This window comes from Schistocerca serialis, chromosome 2 (genome assembly GCF_023864345.2).
Source record: "Schistocerca serialis cubense isolate TAMUIC-IGC-003099 chromosome 2, iqSchSeri2.2, whole genome shotgun sequence".
NCBI lineage: Eukaryota > Metazoa > Arthropoda > Insecta > Orthoptera > Acrididae > Schistocerca > Schistocerca serialis.
Window position 1 is genome coordinate 406,712,727 of NC_064639.1, and position 18,998 is coordinate 406,731,724.

The window sequence follows — 18,998 nt, forward strand, 5'->3', positions numbered from 1 at the left end:
GCGGACACACCAGGAACCGCGGTATTGGCCGTCGAATGGCGCTAGCTGCGCAGCATTTGTGCACCGCCGCCGTCAGTGTCAGCCAGTTTGCCGTGGCATACGGAGCTCCATCGCAGTCTTTAACACTGGTAGCATGCCGCGACAGCGTGGACGTGAACCGTATGTGCAGTTGACGGACTTTGAGCGAGGGCGTATAGTGGGCATGCGGGAGGCCGGGTGGACGTACCGCCGAATTGCTCAACACGTGGGGCGTGAGGTCTCCACAGTACATCGATGTTGTCGCCAGTGGTCGGCGGAAGGTGCACGTGCCCGTCGACCTGGGACCGGACCGCAGCGACGCACGGATGCACGCCAAGATCGTAGGATCCTACGCAGTGCCGTAGGGGACCGCACCGCCACTTCCCAGCAAATTAGGGACACTGTTGCTCCTGGGGTATCGGCGAGGACCATTTGCAACCGTCTCCATGAAGCTGGGCTACGGTCCCGCACACCGTTAGGCCGTCTTCCGCTCACGCCCCAACATCGTGCAGCCCGCCTCCAGTCGTGTCACGACAGGCGTGAATGGAGGGAGGAATGGAGACGTGTCGTCTTCAGCGATGAGAGTCGCTTCTGTCTTGGTGCCAATGATGGTCGTATGCGTGTTTGGCGCCGTGCAGGTGAGCGCCACAATCAGGACTGCATACGACCGAGGCACACAGGGCCAACACCCAGCATCATGGTGTGGGGAGCGATCTCCTACACTGGCCGTACACCACTGGTGATCGTCGAGGGGACACTGAATAGTGCACGGTACATCCAAACCGTCATCGAACCCACCGTTCTACCATTCCTAGACCGGCAAGGGAACTTGCTGTTCCAACAGGACAATGCACGTTCGCATGTATCCCGTGCCACCCAACGTGCTCTAGAAGGTGTAAGTCAACTACCCCGGCCAGCAAGATCTCCGGATCTGTCCCCCATTGAGCATGTTTGGGACTGGATGAAGCGTCGTCTCACGCGGTCTGCACGTCCAGCACGAACGCTGGTCCAACTGAGGCGCCAGGTGGAAATAGCATGGCAAGCCGTTCCACAGGACTACATCCAGCATCTCTACGATCGTCTCCATGGGAGAATAGCAGCCTGCATTGCTGCGAAAGGTGGATATACACTGTGCTAGTGCCGACATTGTGCATGCTCTGTTGCCTGTGTCTATGTGCCTGTGGTTCTGTCATTGTGATCATGTGATGTATCTGACCCCAGGAATGTGTCAATAAAGTTTCCCCTTCCTGGGACAATGAATTCACGGTGTTCTTATTTCAATTTCCAGGAGTGTATATTTCGACATAATTGCCATTCTTTTCGGTGCATGTGGTGAGCACACAAGCTTCTTTATGCTCTCATCGAAGAATAGTCCCAACAGCTCCACTTCAGAATCTTTCTGCACCCGCTTGTCCGTCGAAAATTTAATTCCACCCATATGTGCCTTCAGGAAGACGAAAAGATGATAATCTGGAGGTACCAAGTCAGGAGAAAATGGGCTGTGGTTCGAAACATTCCAACCAAATGAATCAAAGAGCATCTTCGTGCCAAATGGTGTGTGATGACTGTTTCATTCATGCACACTCAACTTATGAGCTTGTCCCTTCTTTTGTTCTGAATGCTCTTTTTTTGGGTTTCGCAATATTTTTGTGCATTGATGGTCTCTCCAAGGCAGAAATTAGACCAAAATGATGCCTTTTCGGCTCCAGAACACTGTAGCTTTTTTTCCGGCTGCTATTGTGTTTTTGAGTTTATTGGCAGATGGGGCACTGACGGCTGTCTTTTTGTCTCAGCCGTGTAATGAGCCACTCAAGGTTCATCTCCAGTTACAATAGAGATCAAAAAAATCCTCACCTTCCAGTAGTCACTCATGAAACTCACAGGCATTATAGACGTGATTTTTCTTGTGATGCTCTGTCAGCTAGAAAATTTGTGGTAAGTTCCTATGGGATCACGCTGCTGAGATCATCGGCCCCTAGACTTACACAATACTTAACCCTTTCGTGGGCAAAATAATTGAGCATTTTTTTTAATGAATGGAGAGCAGAAAGTAGTTAACAGATAGGTATATTTATCATACAGAATATCAAATTTGCTCCAACTGTGAAAGTGAGGTCATGCAACAAGGTGGGAAATATTCTTCCCACTGCCCTTGCTTGGAGTTTGACAGAAATAACTTTTTCAATATATGTCAAATGTATTTGATCAATTTACTTCTTTTGTTACAATGATTGATCACAATTACTTATCATGAAATTTTCTGAAGCATGGGTCTATGCAAAGTGGTATTTGACAATATGTAGAAACACAACGAGTGCGCTTTTCTGCGGCTTTGGTACTAAAATGACGCCACCTCCTGTAGGTTTCTCCTAAATAGAGTTGATGCTCCCCTACAGCCACATGAACATCTTCAGGTATTTCACCCTGGGAAGGATACTTCCCACCAACAAAATCAATTACTGCAAGTAAAGTCCACAAGTAATATAAGTAAAACATATTTTACAACAAACAGGGAACACCAAATAATAAGACACCATAGCAAAAATCAAAAGTATTTATCTTATACTATAGCTTTAAGGCAGTGTGCGATTTGCAGGGGGGATTCCCCCCCCCCCCCCCCTCTGCATCAGACCATCCCATCCTCTGGCTTTAGTTTATGCATACCAACCTGGGATGTTTATTTCCCACGCACTGGAGTAAAACTTTACACGTAATTTAAATTTGTGAAGCCGAACACTAAAAGTTTTTAATACAGTCTTACTACTAATACTATTAATATGTTTGCTTATTAATTTTGAAAAAGTGTTATGTAGTAGTTAAGCATTTCAAAACATTTAGAACTGAATCATCATTCTCATGTTGTCATTGTTGCTTTAGTCTAAGGTGCGTCATCCGTTTACTTGCGAGCTTGCGAGGAAAGTAGTGTGGCAGTCATACCACAGAGTTGGGTGAGCTGGGGGCTGAAAGTCCCACCCCGGGCCCTGACACAGGGTGGTGACCGGCCCGGTACCTGTGCGAACATTTACCGTTAGGCCACCTTTTGGCAACGGTATGGCACAGACTAACGCACCTGGGACGAAAGCACACATTACTAAATAACGCACCATCGTCTGCTTCTAGCTCCTAGGATACTATTTCGTGGGTCTTCTTTAAATACTCTTCTCTTCCACCATCGTTTTCTTTTCCTTTGGTTTTCATTTCCGTTGTTAGCTGCAAGTTCCAAGTAGGCCGCCGCTGCGATACATCCTTTATACTGCAAGACCGACACACGTGAGGCACAAATTCTGTTGCTTTGGTATAAATTAACCTGCCGCATGCAACATACGCCAGAAGATGTTGCCCGTTGTAGCATGCTACAAGAAGACGCACGCCACATTTCTGTAGCATGCTACAATGTTGCAAGACGTCGCCCCAGCGTATACAAGGCTTTAGGGCCAGGTCTGTATTGTTTGGTGGATGTGTTGCGTACGAAACTAAAACCTGCAATCAGATTGAAACGTCGTGGAAAACTTTGAAGAGGTGTCATACTGCAGCAAGATAACGCTCGCCCACATTCTGCCAAACGGACAGCTGATGCAATAAAGGAGTTGAGATTCGAGGTGCTGGAACATCCACCATACACTACAGACCCAGCTGCAAGTGATTTTCACATGTTTGGACCCTTAACGGAAGCACTACAGGGAAGAAGATTTGAAAGTGATGAAGACGTCATTGCTGCGATGCAAAAGTGGTTACAGATGCAACCGAAAAACGTATTTTCTGATGAAATTAAAAAAAAAACTCGTAAAACGTCGGGAAAACTGCATTGAAGTCCAGGGAGGTTACGTAGAAAAATAATGCGTGTTCCAGTTTTCTATCATCAGAATTTTACTTTTTGAATTCCTGACGTATACCTGTATGTAGATGATTTTGTAAATAAGCTTTACCCGTAATGTACTTTTAAAGATATAACAAGGGATGGCTTTTCTGATAGTGCATACACGTGAATAGTGAGTTTCGGCATTAACATCTATTTATAAATAACTGTTTAATCATGGGTAACGCCACGGTCCAAGCTAGTAACATATGTAATTATACTAACCCCCCTGAGACATCCCCCCCCCCTCCCCACTGGTAAAAGCGCAAATGGCACACTGCTTTGAGGAAAATATCACAAAAATGTCACGCAAACAGCACAGAAAGGCTCCTCTACAGAGCAACACTCAGCCATACAATGCCTCTTCGCGAAGGTACAGCAAAAACGGCGGGAACTTCCGATTGAAAGTAGTACCGTATACTCTTCACTAGGTAGCAGCACCATACAGAGGTGGGATCCGTGAATCCCACGGAGCTGGGAGCGAGTTCATTGTAGTGGGAAGCATGCTTCCCAAGGCTCACGAAAGGGTTAATCTAGCTATAACTTACGGTACAGACGACACACACCCCAGAGTGAGGACTCGAACCTCCGATGGGGGGGAGCTGCGCGGCTCTGTCACTTGGTTTGGGGCCTGTCTTGCCCACAGTTTCGGTGTCCCTGTTTATGCAAGTGTCTCGTATAAGAGACTTCTGGAGACTTGTGGAAACATTGCAGAAATCTTATCCGCTGTCAGTTGGGGCTCTTCACAAACAAGTATCTCTTTTTTCCCCCCACCAGCTCATCAGTCACAATGGAAGGTCTTCCACTCCTCTGTTCATCATGAACATTTGTTATGCCTCCATTAAATTTCCTACACCACTTAAATGCACTCGTTCTGTTCATAACCTCTTCGCTGTAAATCGTTTCGATTCGCGAAAAAAAAAAAAAAAAATCGGTAGGTTTTATTCCTTCCGCGAGTAGGAAGTGGATCACAGCCAGCATGTTGCTCACACTTGGTGGGATTTCTTAACGACATCTTTCACGCAACTGGACACCACAACGTGGGTTTACGCACTCCCGTGTTCCAGCGATGCTCGCTGTGGTCAGGGGATCCCCCTCTACCTCTCACTGTTGCCAACATCCAAAAACAGCAGCACACCCCGCTATTGTCACAGTACACTTACTTTCTGAAAACGCCTCGTTTATACCAAATACGCTGTGGAGTGCGCTATTCGGACGTGCGAGACTAGGCCGCGTGCGTCGTGTGGTGCGGCAGGTGTGCATGGTGGGCGCGGTGGTGGCGGCGGCGGGCATGTCGGCGTCGGCGTGGGCGCACTCGCTGGCGCAGCTGCTGGTGTCGTTCGGCGTGGTCGCGGGCGCGGGGCTGGCGCTGTGCTACGTGGCGGCCGTGGTGACGGTGGCGCTGCACTTCCGGCGGCGGCGCGCGCTCGCCACGGGGCTCGCCGTCTGCGGCTCGGGCATGGGCACGCTCGCCTTCGCGCCGCTGTCGGCGCGCCTGCTCGAGTCCCTCGGCTGGCGGCCCACTGCGCTCACGCTTGCCGCCCTCTTCCTGCACATCGCCGTCTGCGGCGCGCTCATGCGCCCACCTCGTAAGTTACTCTCAACTTGTTACAGCTGTAGACCGTAACAGAGTGGTATGTCGTTTCGTTTACCAGTTGCCTAGTATTTTAAAAGCAGGCATAGGCATCTGCAAGGAGGTGGGTCTGAGGGGCAAAATACACTACTGGCCATTAAAATTGCCACACCACGAAGATGACATGCTACAGACGCAAAATTTAACCTACAGGAAAAAGATGCCGTGATATGCAAATGATTAGCTTTTCAGAGCATTCACGCAAGGTTACCGCCGGTGGCAACTTCTGCAACGTGCTGACATGAGGAAAGTTTCCAGCCGATTTCTCATACACAAACAGCAGTTGACTGGCGTTGCCTGGTGAAACGTTGTTGTGACGCCTCGTGTGAGGAGGAGAAATGTGTACCATCACGTTTCCGACTTTGATAAAGGTCGGGTTGTAGCCTATCGCGATTGCGGTTTATCGTATCGCCCCCGACGTTTGCAGCAGCATGGACTATCAGCTCGGAGACCGTGGCTGCGGTTACCCTTGACTCTGCATCACAGATAGGAGCACCTGTGATGGTGTACTCAGCGACGAACCTGGGTGCACGAATGGCAAAAGGTCATTTTTTTTTTTGGACGAATCCAGGTTCTGTTCACAGCATCATGATAGTCGCATCCGTGTTTGGCGACATCGCGGTGAACACACATTGGAAGTGCGTATTTATCATCGCCATACTGGCGTATCACCCGGCGTGATGGTATGGGGTGCCATTGGTTTCACGTCTCGGTCACCTCTTGTTTGCATTGACAGCACTTTGAACAGTGGACGTTACATTTCAGATGTGTTACGACCCGTGGCTCTACCCTTCATTTGATCCCTGTGAAACCCTACATTTCAGCAGGACAATGCACGACCACATGTTCCAGGTCCTGTACGGGCCTTTCTGGATACAGAAAATATTCGACTGCTGCCCTGGCCAGCACATTCTCCATATCTCTCACCAACTGAAAACGTCTGGTCAATGGTGACCGAGCAACTGGCTCGTCACAATACACCAATCACTACTCTTGATGAACTGTGGTATTGTGTTAAAGCTGCAACGGCAGCTGTACCTGTACACGCCATCCAAGCTCTGTTTGACTCAATGCCCAGGTGTATCAAGGCCGAATCTGGTGTACAGACATGTGGTACTCATTACTACCAATGATTGGGACATTACTAAAGTACTTGATTCCAAATTGCTGAGAGTAATGGGTAGTATCGTGGCTTCAAGTACTATGTGAAAAACTTCCTGCAGATTAAAACTGTGTGCCAGATCAAGACTCAAACTTGGGACCTTTGCATTGTGGGCAAGCCCTCTGCTGATTGAGCTACCTGAGTACAACTCACAACCCGTCCTCACAGCTCCACTTCTGCCAGCACCTCATCTCCTACCTTCCAAACTTCACAGCAGCTCTCCTGCGAAACACTCAAGGCTAGTACTCCTGGAAGAAAGGATATTGTGGAGACATGGCTTAGCCAAAACCTGGGGAATGTTTCCAGAAGTTCAGCAAGAAAGCTTCTGTGAAGTTTGGAAGTGAGGAGATGATGTACTGGTGGAAGTAAAGCTGTGAGGACTGGTTGAGAGTCATGGTTGGGTAGCTCCATTGGAGCACTTGCCCGTGAAAGGCAAAGGTCTGTAGTTCAAATCTCGGCCCGGCACACAGTTGTAATCTGCCAGGAAGTTTCATATCAGTGCACTCTCCACTGCAGAGTGAAAATTCAATGCGAGCACTCTATAATTTACATCTGTTTGGTTGTCATATTCTTCACAGGATATATTGGCTTTTCTTTGGCACAATGGTTGTTTTGAGATAGTTACACAGTTAAGACGAATGCAAACCATTGCAGAGCAGAGCCAAAACTATCCCCACAAACTTTTCTGTCACTTCCCCACAGAGCCCTTATCGAGATGTAGGTAAGGACCAGTCCAACATCTCGGCACGGATTTCCAGGCGTAATATCTGCCAAACATCCATCCCAATTCCTGCACAGTATAATTATAACTGGTTTACCATCTGTCTACAGACAAAGGAGACTCCCTGATGGCTTATTGACATTGCATTCAGCTGAACACAGCAGAGTTATTGCAGTTGACTAAGAACAACTCAGCCATGCTAATGTACAGTTTATCTATGGATGCAAATGTATCACTTTGGGGGGGGGGGAGAGAGAGAGAGAGAGAGAGAGAGAGAGAGAGAGAGAGAGAGAGAGAGAGAGAGAGAGAGAGAGAGAGAGAGAGAGTCTTCTCACGTGAAAAGATGATGTCTCCAGGAGCTGGATTCTTCTCAAAGTTTACGGGGTATAACACAACGCCACATGCAGTCATAGACATGTAGCACCAAATTTCCCAGTAAAGCTGGCATGGCTGCACAGTAGACTGCGGAGACAAAGACCACTTCGGTCTGGTTGTAGTCTTTAAAAGTTGATCATAGCTGTCATTTCAGTGTCATTTTGTGAGGTTTGCAACAACTGTCTAGTCAAAGAATAAAAAAAATGTAACTTGGAAAATACATTTTGCTCAACTTCAATTATGCTAGTCAACATTAAACAGCAGAAATCGTGAAAATTGTGTAATAAATGCATTTACCTATACAAATGTGAAATTGTGTAAGCAAACGAGTTATTATAGATGGCATCATAGTTCAATAAGAGTATTTCATAGTTTCTTGTTTTTGCACTTTGTAGAGACTTAATGTTGCATTTTTGTTAGTTACTTTGTTGCTATCCAACAGGCTTTTTCAATGATTCTGATTTTTTTGTTTCTGAGTTCTAGTTTTAGTTTTTGACCTGAAATTATTGGTGAATGAGTAAAAACTTGTTGGACACCTTGGATTTAATCGTGAAGATTTAATTTTAGATCATTCACCAATAGACTTATAAAATATGAACACCACTTAGACATCAAAGCTATCCATCTTAAAAATATTGAGAAACAACTAGCAAATTTATTTCCTGGGACACAATATGTTCTCAAACTCACCAAATCATTTCCATAGAAAAATAGGAATTTTACAATCTTTCCTCCCTCTGGGATAAATTTTTGCAGACAGTTGTGACAGCATTTTGTACATTTTCCAGTTTTATATACAGGGTGAGTCACTAGCTATTGCCACCAAGAATAACTACGAAAGTACGACGGTAGCTGAAAAGTTCTTGGGACAAATGTTGCATGGGACAATGGGGACCATAATATGTTGTTGGTTTTTTGTTGTTAGTTAGGGTCGCTTCAGAGATATGGTCAACTTATTTTCTGGTAGCGGCTATTGAGATGAATGCAGCGATGTTTAACAGTAAGGTCTTTGAAAATCAATGAAGGTCAAAAAGGTTGCATGAATGTCCTTTTACAGAAGGTATCCAAAATGATGACCATTGATATCAATGCAGTGCTGCAATCTTCTTATCTTGATTGAGTTGTATTCCTTACCACTTCAGCACTTATCAAAGCATTGAATTCTGCCGATGGGCTCACCTTCAAATTCAAAGGGATGACACATTTATTTATTTGATTTTATTTACCAGCTAGGCTACATACATGACCTATGGAAATGTTAATTTGCATAACATGCATTATTGGGCAACTGAAAATCCACGTTGGCTGCATGAAGTTGCACATCAGGACCCATGGTCGGTTAATGCATGGTGTAGGAAATTCTAGAGGACAGAATTATAGGCCCCTATTTCATCAAAGGAAATCTTAATGTTAGGAAGTACACCAGATTTCTGCAAGAAATATTAGGTCTGTTATTGAAAGAAATACCTTTAGGAACAAGGAACAGATTCTGGTATCAACACAGTGGGTGTCTGGTACATTTTTTGCTGATGGCTAGAAATGACTTGCAGAGACAATTCCCAAATCATTGGATTGGACATGGAGGAGATGTCATGGCCAGCTTTTTCATCAGACTTGACGTCTCTGGATTTTTTTTTTCTTGTGGGGATTTGTAAAAGACATTGTTTATAAAGATGTTCCAACGACACCTGAAGATATGTGAGAGAGAATTGTCAGGGCATGTGCTTCAATAAGTGCCGATGTGATAAGGATACCTCTCAATCCATGATAAGATGATTTCAGCATTGCATTGATACTAATGGTAATCCCTTCGAACACCTTCTGTAAATGGACGTTCATGCCACCTTTGTGACCTTTGCTGACCTTCAAAGACGTTACTGTTATACATCATTGGATTTGTCTTGATAGCTGCTATGAGAAAATGAGTACCAAACTATAGCACCCCATTTAAAAAAAAACAAGTTGACCTTCATCTCTGACGTGACCCCACCTAGCAACAAAATACCACAGTCATATTATGGCCCCCCTTTGTCTCATGTAACTTTCGTCCAGACTTTTCAGCTTGTATCATACTTTCGAAGTTGTTCTTGGTGGCAATAATACGCTGTTCCACATTATTAGGAAAAATTATTTCAAGCAACAGAAACAAGAGTAATGAGGACCTACAAAGAAAATTAAAGTATTTGAAGGAAATGGAGGGTGTAAAATAATGTACGTTACTAATTTAGAACAAAACTAATACAAAGATAGGAAAGGGATAATCTTCAGATTTTCTTTTGCTATTAAAATGAAATACAGCATACAAATTATGGTTAGTGTTCTTGCTACTCCAGGTTGGAGGGCCTCAACAGAAGCAGAGCCTGTCTCACCCAATGTAGCATACAAAATTATCTTCTTATATTACTAAATGAAACAAATGGTGTGTGTGTGTGTGTGTGTGTGTGTGTGTGTGTGTGTGTGTGTGTGTGTGTGTGTGTGTGTGTGTGTGTACTGTGTCAGTATGGAGTGTGTGGCCTTATAATGATCGTGTTATCGTGTCTGTCAGAGATCTGCCATATGGATTTTCTTGCCTATAGACATCACACAGTGTTCTTGATAACACTGATGTTGCCTAGAGCACACAATTTTTCTGGGTCCCGTAACATTTCTTTGGTGTTGTCATATTCTGTTACAGGTCTCATGTGTGTAAGTGTCTTACAATCTAATGCAACGTGTTAAGGATACCCATAGGCCCTATATGTGCATGTAGGAATCAGCCTGAGGCTCAGGTGGCTTGTGTATGCTGGGTATGGGCTGGGGCTGGTCAAAAAGTTCACCAAGACATGGCTTCAGTCTGCATGATTCAACTTTAGTCATTCTGTAATTTGGGGAAGAAGAAACTGCAATGGTCTTCATTGGTCACCTCCTCCTCCCACTCCCATTGCTGTGTCTCAAGATGCCAGCTGTTTGACACATGCCTACAATGTTTTCTCCTGTTACTTCATGGCCTTGTTGTGTCTGCCTTTCTTTAGTCAATATGCCGATGCCCTGTGGCAGATAGTGATGTCAATGTAGCAAGTCCCTAGAACCACACACATGACTTCTACTAATGAGGTGCCTAAAGCACCCAACAGTCTGAGTAGTATGCTCCTGTGTCCTTGCCACACTGTTTCTTTAGGTTATTAGACACAGGCAGTGGGCCCATGCACTTCTTGCAAAAGTGTGTCCTCGAAGCACTGTGGGGGCCAGTTAGTGTTGCAAGATTATGCATTGTCACTTGTGAGGCTGGTGTGGACGTTGAAAGTAAGTCATTAATAAACATGTATTCGATTGTAGACCCTTACACTGAAGTTTCTTGGATGTGGGTTTACTCCAGACATCAGTGGAACAATGATTCTGTCAAATTATTTGATAGTTAAAATTAAAGCATAAAACAGATCAAACAATTTTGTGTGGCTACATATAGCCTGTTTACTTTATCCATAGGTTTTTCTTTTCTGAGTACTGAATAAAGTCAAAAAATACTTTGCCTCCTTTGATAGGCAAAGTCTTTTCACTGTTACAAAAGCTATTAAGTAAATATCGGTTCATCAGCTAGTGTTCTCATTTATACAGTGGCCTTTCCTTTGTCTAGTTAGTGTAAAACTGAACTGATTGTTTGATTACAAATACTGAAAAACATTTTCCATAAAAATATTCCTCATGTAACATTTGTATTGTCAAGAAAGCAAAGCAAAATAATAAAGAGGGTTCGAAAACACTAAACCCATTACTAAGACTGCAAGATAAATAGGCTACCTTCCTATCTTAGCAGATGACACCACTCCCTCCCACAAACATCAATATCAAAACTTTCTCGCAGGAAACCATGACCTTGACCTTGTTCTGTTTCGTTCTATTGAGAACCTGTGTGAATGCTGCCAATTGAAATGCAATGTGGAGTCCTTTCTATTCCATTCCATTATATGAATAGATCGTACCCATTGTGTGTCATCTACTCAGTGAAGCCCTATTCCTTTAAATCCTTTTTAAACAACTGATTTCACCTTGATCGACTACTCCTGGTAAGTTAGTCTACTGAAGTGCCCCTGGTGTATTTTTCCTGTATTGACTCCCTTGTCACAAGTGGTCATTTTTGTTTAAACATTGATGTCAAAATAGTGTGTTCAGAGTGCTGTCTACTGTAAAAGTAATGTTACAGAGGACCACCCTTCTGACAAAATATTGAAATATACTAGCATCATTAAGAAAAAAAAGAATGATAGTAAGCATTTATAAATAACAGAAGCTAACTTCATAGTGATTGTTCTTGACAAAATGTATGATGAATCATCTACACTGCTGCTGATTGAAGGAATAATTGGTGTCATATAAACATCAAAAATCATCATTTATTAGCTCAACTAAATAAACACATAGGCATGTGATAAGTACATACCATCAGTAGTACATCTTGACCAGAAAGTTGCTGATTTAAAACAGGATTTGAGTTTCCATTTACACAGTTCTTTGTTATTAGGTACAGTGTATGTGTTAACTGTAAGTTGACAAATTCACAGAGTGAGTTGCTGGGAGTGGAGGAAGCAAGCCCAGTGTACACATTGATTACAACAAATTCAGGAGTTGTGAGGGGGAGAAAGCTCCATCTCCTCACACAGTGCAGGCACCTTAATAACCCATCTTCCATACTCCTGCAAACAAACAAACTGCACCGAGTTAAAAAATTTCTTAAATGTTTGTAATCAAAACTGAAATCTCGTTATGTATTGATGTATTTAATAGAGATATAAACTAAAACAATTATACACTTACCACAAGGAAAGTAAGCAGTAAAAAACAGAGTTAAAGGCAACACTGTAAAGCTGTCCTCACATGTGACAAGTTAGCTGACACCGACATGGGGCTGTAAGAGTTTTGTGATGGCATTTTCTGTTGTTTCTTGTTCAGGAGGTATTGCCATATGTGAAACATAAAAAAAGTTCTGTGATACTTTGGCAGTGTGCTACAAAATGTTGAACCAATAATAGGCATAATAAAATGGTGGGAACATGATATGGTAGTTAAAGAATCTTTATATTTAGTTATTTTCATATTACAATGTGCCTGTTATGTTTAAGGCAGTAGCACATTTCAGTTCCATCAAAAATGTGTTATTCTTGGTAGAATTTGATATAACTAAATAGTGGCTAATAACACATTGATTAAAGGCTTCGGAAGTGTTACATACTATGGTGCCTACCATTCATGATTGCCAAGCACAGCGAGCCTCAGTACTGTCATTTTTTGACCAAGTTGTGAACATACAGCACAGTCCATCATTAGAGTATGCTGGTTCATTATGTGTGTGGTCACAGTGCTGCGATTTGAGTCGTCACCCAAGCAACAGACAGTGTGAAGATGAAGATGCTGCTCCCACCAATTGTGCTGCCAGTTCTGATGCTACTGCTGCATCATTGCCCGACGAGCTTGATTCAGTGGCTTCCTATACCACTGTCTGACTACCACCTGACTATCCGCAGCCCTCTGGTTCATCCAGGTCGACACCAGCTTCTGTTTCAGTGACATGATATCGAAACAAAAGAAGTACACTGATGTTGTCAGCTAGTTAGACCATTGCTATGCTGTGATATTGCTGACATCACTGTGCCACCACCCATCAAGCCATACCAAGAGGGAGCTCATATACTATCTCTGTATATCTCTGTACATCACCAGCTGAGAACGTGCACTGGCTGATTAGACAATGACATTGGTGACAGAATTCTGCCACAGCTCCTGTGCTATCTCCATTGCATAGTTGACACTGCCACAGTTTGAAGAGCTATTTCACATGCGTTGACTGAACTGGCTGACTAACCAAGCATGTGAAATCCTCGCAATTCAACAGTGACCTTCACTGAAACAACTGGCGACCCTCACTGACAATGCCCTCACTGCAGTCCCACATTCTGACTCTGCTTGTTACTCTTACTGATACCTCCTCTGACCCAACTGCACCTCCAGCAGCACAGTGGGCCGCAATGTGTTGGCACCCGCTGCCTTGGCACCCGCCGCCGGCAGGATTTCAGTCCAGATCGAAGCCTTCAAAGTGCAGCTATTTGCACTTCATGCCAGACTGATTGATGTTCCCACACCACCATGCCTTCACCAGCGTACCCAGGACCAATGTTACGCTGAAAAACCAACCCATATCTGTTGGTAAGACTGCACATTTGGCAAGTGAGCTTCATGCTGTCACCCACTGTGCAACTGTCCACATGCCAGCAGCATCCGCAGGTGAGTGTGCAGTGGCAGGGCAGGCTGCCTCAAAGTGCTTGACACTGAGTCTGACCTGCATGTGTATCCAGGCATATAGCTCCCTGGGTGTCGACCAGCAAGTCCATTTGGCTGTCAGCTGACAACTACTTGTCCACCACCACCACCACCACCACCACCACCACCACCTTTGTTGTTTACACGATGAAATTGGATGAGGACTGCACTGCATCTTCATGTGGCATTTCAGCATCACAGAAGTCACAGAACCAATCATTGGTGCTGATTTCTTGGTATGTTTTCAGCTCCTTGCTGACTTTTCTGGCTCTCACCTTGTCAATGGTGACTCCAGTTGTTTAACCTTAAAGTTCTGCCGTGCTGTGTAAAACTTTGTGCTGGAGTTAATCAACAATGTTGATGCAGGTCAGTACCAGCACCTTCTTGACCATTTCCCAGCCATCACATGCCTGCCTGGAGCAACAAGAAAGGTACAGTGCAGCACAGTTCATTACATCTCCACCTGGTCTGTTCCTCCAGTTTTTGACAGATTGACACCTCACACTGGAGTGATTGGATGCGTCTTAAATCAAATTCAGGGTAACGCTTCAGACATCTGGTCCTCTTCTCTCCACCTTGTACCAAAGGATGATGCATCCTGGCAAGCCTATGGTGGCTACTATGCTCTTAATACAAAATGCCATCCTGGAGAGACACCCAGTCCTAAACCTTCAGAACATCAACCATGTGGTGCTCCTGTGTGTGGTGACTACCATCACATGTCAAAGCACAGCCAGCCACAGTACCGCCATTTGTAAACCAAGGTGCAAATATGCAAACTTACAGCACAGGCAGAAATACAGTGCTGCTAAAAGCCTTAGGCAACCTATGAGCTTTCAGCATAGTCTACAGTGGGGTGCTGCTACTAGGTGGATAGGCCAGTCGACATAAACACAAAAATACAGGACCCAATAATAGTATTTGCTAGTGTGGCACTCGACTCCTACTAACTTTAGTGTTGTCCCATAGTATGCCTAATTTTGGAAGCTCAGCATGGCTACATAGCAGAGAATACTGTCGTCCATCTGCTGTAACTTCACTAGATCCATATGTAACTACAAACCAAAATGCATATGCAAGTGTGCTGGATTGTGTGTGCTGTTACAGTGCTGTAATTTCAGTGGTCGCTCAAGTGATGGATTGTGTAGTGCTATCAGTTGAAGCTTCTGCAACAAAATATGTCATTGACTGCGGTGGTTGCTCAAGTCATGGATTGTGCACAGTGGTCTTTACCGAGTGGCTGCTTGTTCGACAGACCCTGCTCAGTATCATAATGGACGCTCCTATGATGGGTAATTTTTTCCGAGTTTGTGGTGCCAGAACATGTCCATTCTGCATACAATGCAAATTTTCCCAAAGTATAATACAATGTTGTCTGTTATAGTAATCCATCATAATGGTTAGGGACACTGAGCTACAAACTACTATGTAGCTGGTTTGCATCCTCTTGTATTCAAAGTTGTATTCATGTTTTATAAAAGGTTGAGAGACTTCCTTATTAATGTAATGGAAATATTTTCTGTAAAATTTGATCTTATCTAAATAAAAGTGAGCTATTTTAAGAGGGAGGCTTTGTTAAGTTTGTAAGTTGATCTTGTTACTGACTGGACATTTAACTTTCCTTTCTCTCATAACAAGTTCATGGATATTGAATGTTTAATTTACGTTTTTACTGTTGGGACATGACTACCACATGCACAAGGCAGGAAACGTGCAGCAAATGTAGCAATGATATGCATGTCCGCTTGTGGTTAGTGAACGAGATACAGTAGACAGCTGCTGCTGGAGCATACTGTGGTTGTAAACCACGTTAACTAGCACATCCCATGTGATTCAGATGCTGTCTCATGTGATTATATTTCCTGCCTGCATTCACATTAACATCAGCTGCCTCATCCTGTGTGAAGATGGCCTAACACAGAATAAAACAGTGGCTACCTATTTTCATTAAAAATGTTATGTTTATGTTCTTATTTATGCATAGTCTTGGCTTTTTCTTTTTCCAGATGTTGTAAAGTCTAAATACCTATTTGCTGTCAGAAATTTGGTCTCCCTTGTAGGAGAACCCTAGTAGGAAGATCGTAAAAGACCTAATGCGACCTTTGAGACACACAGAAATGAAGTAAACAATGAAATAAAGATGACACATTACTCTAAAATGAGTGAGAGTTGTCAAAATATGTTAACTTCATCTGTTAGCAAATGATGCCATAATAATTTGTTTCTGTGCATATGCAGTCTGGAGGATACTCAGGATTTCAGAACTGTGCTTTCAGCACAATCAATTCATCTATGACATTACTCTCCCACTCACAACATGGTTGGCACACATTTCACATGCAGGCACATAATGCACACCCATTACATGTAGTTGATTTTGACCTGAAAGTCGTTTGTGTAAAATGGGCTTAAGCTTCCACATAGGATTAATTTATTTGATTTTTCTCATTATGATCATTTTGTGATCTGTACCTTGGAGAAAGCAATTTATTACATGAATTTACTTGAAATTCAAACTGTTGAACTTCTGACAGTAAACTTCCACAATGCAGAACAGCTCTCCTGAAGTGTCCACCATTTGAGTTAGATTGGGCATCTCTGGAATCCTCTTACTTGAACTTGGGATGAAACGTGCCACTCTTCCTTTCCCTTATATTGAACCTACAGGAGCAAGGCTTAAGAATAGTTGAATTGAATTTATTGGCCTTTAGCTTACACCACACAGCTGGCTCACACTCGCACAAAATATACAGCTATTGAGAGCAAATTAGTGTTAGAATATGTATTAGTTTTGCTTGTGCACGCACATTGTAGACTGAACAAAAATAACTACTGACAAATACCATATAATCATTGCGAAATCAAATGTTACAAAACATTTATGTGCAGTCTATTGTTAAGGATACATTGGTCTTTGATGCAGATACCTGTAGCAACAGTGAATCTGTTATTTGTTTAGAAAAGTCTGTGGTCTTGGGTTGCTAACAAAGCTGTCCTTCAGTTTAGTGACCAAAGACTAAACTGGACCAAGCTGAACAAGCTGTTGTAAAAGGATTGCAATACTTCTGTGTAGTCTGGGACACACAAAGAAAATGTGATCTGCATCCTCATCTCCACAAGTTCAGAAAGGTCTCTTCACGATGTGTAGCCTGTGAAGATATTTGTGGAAACATCCATGGTTAATTCTGAGTCTGGTTGTTAGCTAGGTTTGGCACCTAGTTACTGAATTTGTTAGATCCTCTTGGTTTCTGCTTGTATTTTTTGCAGGCTGATGTAGTTTTGCTAAGTACAATGTTTCTTGCAGTTCCTCACTGCTTCCTTATGTTCTTTGATGGCTCCCAGACATTTGGTATCCCACCACAGACGACCTGCAGAACATAGTTACTCAGAATTACCATTAATTTCTAGATTCTAATATGGCAGATTAGTGCAGTAGACTTAAGATCTACAAATAAAGGTTTGACCTTTTATTAGAAACCAATAAATGGCAACATGATCATATTTATCTCTTCAAGACGGAGCTTCACCATTAATGGAGCAACTATCATCCTTCCATGACCATACTATGGTTGTAATATTATTAATTACAATAATTGTAGACACAGATGACTCATTGTGCTAATAATGCAAAATGGTTCTGTTGAGGAATTGCCTCTGGCAGCCTCTGTTGTGCACTTTGTTGATTTAGTGTAGTCAGAAACTAGATCATCTTACGTTTCTGATTGTGAGAGGCTGACTTTTAAACTGTCATTCCAGTTGGCCTTTCCTGATTTTCCAACACTGTGCAGGGTGGATCCAGGATGGTTCTTCCTCTGCTCTGGGAAAAGCCAAATGAATTGGCAGGTGATTGGCATGCACTACCCAGTCAGTTAGTAGTGCCACATGATACGAAGCTGGGGTCCATGGCTGATCTTGTCTGTAATGGTAGGGTTAGTCTTGTTCTGTTAATCAACAGCACTAGATTTTTGTCACCATTGTGATCATTGCACTCACATCCTCATTTTGTGTGATGGGTGTTCGTTCCCGACCAAAAGCAGTGGGTGGCCAAATATTTGTAACAGAGATGCAATATTGGAATCTGAAAGGAGCATTGTTGTGTGGTTGGATGGGTGGTGGGGGGGCACTACATGCCACATCGTCTCTGGCAGAGTAAATTTGGAGCTACCGATTTCTCCACATTTTGTCACACATTCGCAGGTCATCCTGCATATCACTAGTTTTTGTTTTGTTTGATCATAACTGTACAGTAGGCATAATCGCAAGCAAACATTCTCACAGAGCTTCTGATGTTGTCCACGAGATCACTCGCTGGCTGCTGTGGCTGAGCGGTTCTAGGCACTTCAGTCCGGAACCGCACTGCTGCTACAGCCGCAGGTTTGAGTCGTGCCTCAGGCATGGATGTGTGTGTTGTCATTAGGTTAGTTAGGTTTAAGTAGTTATAAGTCTACGAGACTGATGACCTCGGATGTTAAGTCCCATAGTGCTTAGATCCATTTGAACCACTAGATCATTCACATATATTATAAACTGTAATAACCACATGGTTGTCTCCCTAAGTTACTTATACACTGAAGTGCCAAAGAAACTGATATAGGCATGCATATTCAAACACAGAGACAGGTAAACAGACAGCATATGGCACTCCTGTCAACAACACTTACATAAGACAACAAGTGTCTGGTGCACTTGTAACTGCAGTTACTGCTGGTACAATGGTAGGTCATAAGGATGTGAGTTTGAATGTGGTGATATAGCTGGTGCATGGGTGATGGTACACAGCATCTCAAAGATAGCGGTGGCGTGGGGCTTTTCCCATATGACTATTTCATGAGTGTGCCGTGAATATCAGGAATATTGTAAAACATCAAATCTCAGACATCACTGTGACCTGAAAAAGATACTCCAAGAATGGAACCAATGACAACTGAAGAGAATAATTCAG

General features: G+C 43.4%; 1 protein-coding gene across 1 annotated transcript in view; it reads left to right on the plus strand.

Annotated features, from left to right (window-relative positions):
• Nucleotides 1-18,998, plus strand: part of LOC126455575 (monocarboxylate transporter 13-like) — a 108,982-nt gene that overhangs the window by 55,563 nt on the left and 34,421 nt on the right. Inside the window, exon 3 of the mRNA XM_050091330.1 lies at nucleotides 5,130-5,463. Within this exon, the coding sequence (XP_049947287.1) occupies nucleotides 5,130-5,463 (334 nt within the window). The remainder of the gene's footprint in view (nucleotides 1-5,129; nucleotides 5,464-18,998) is intronic.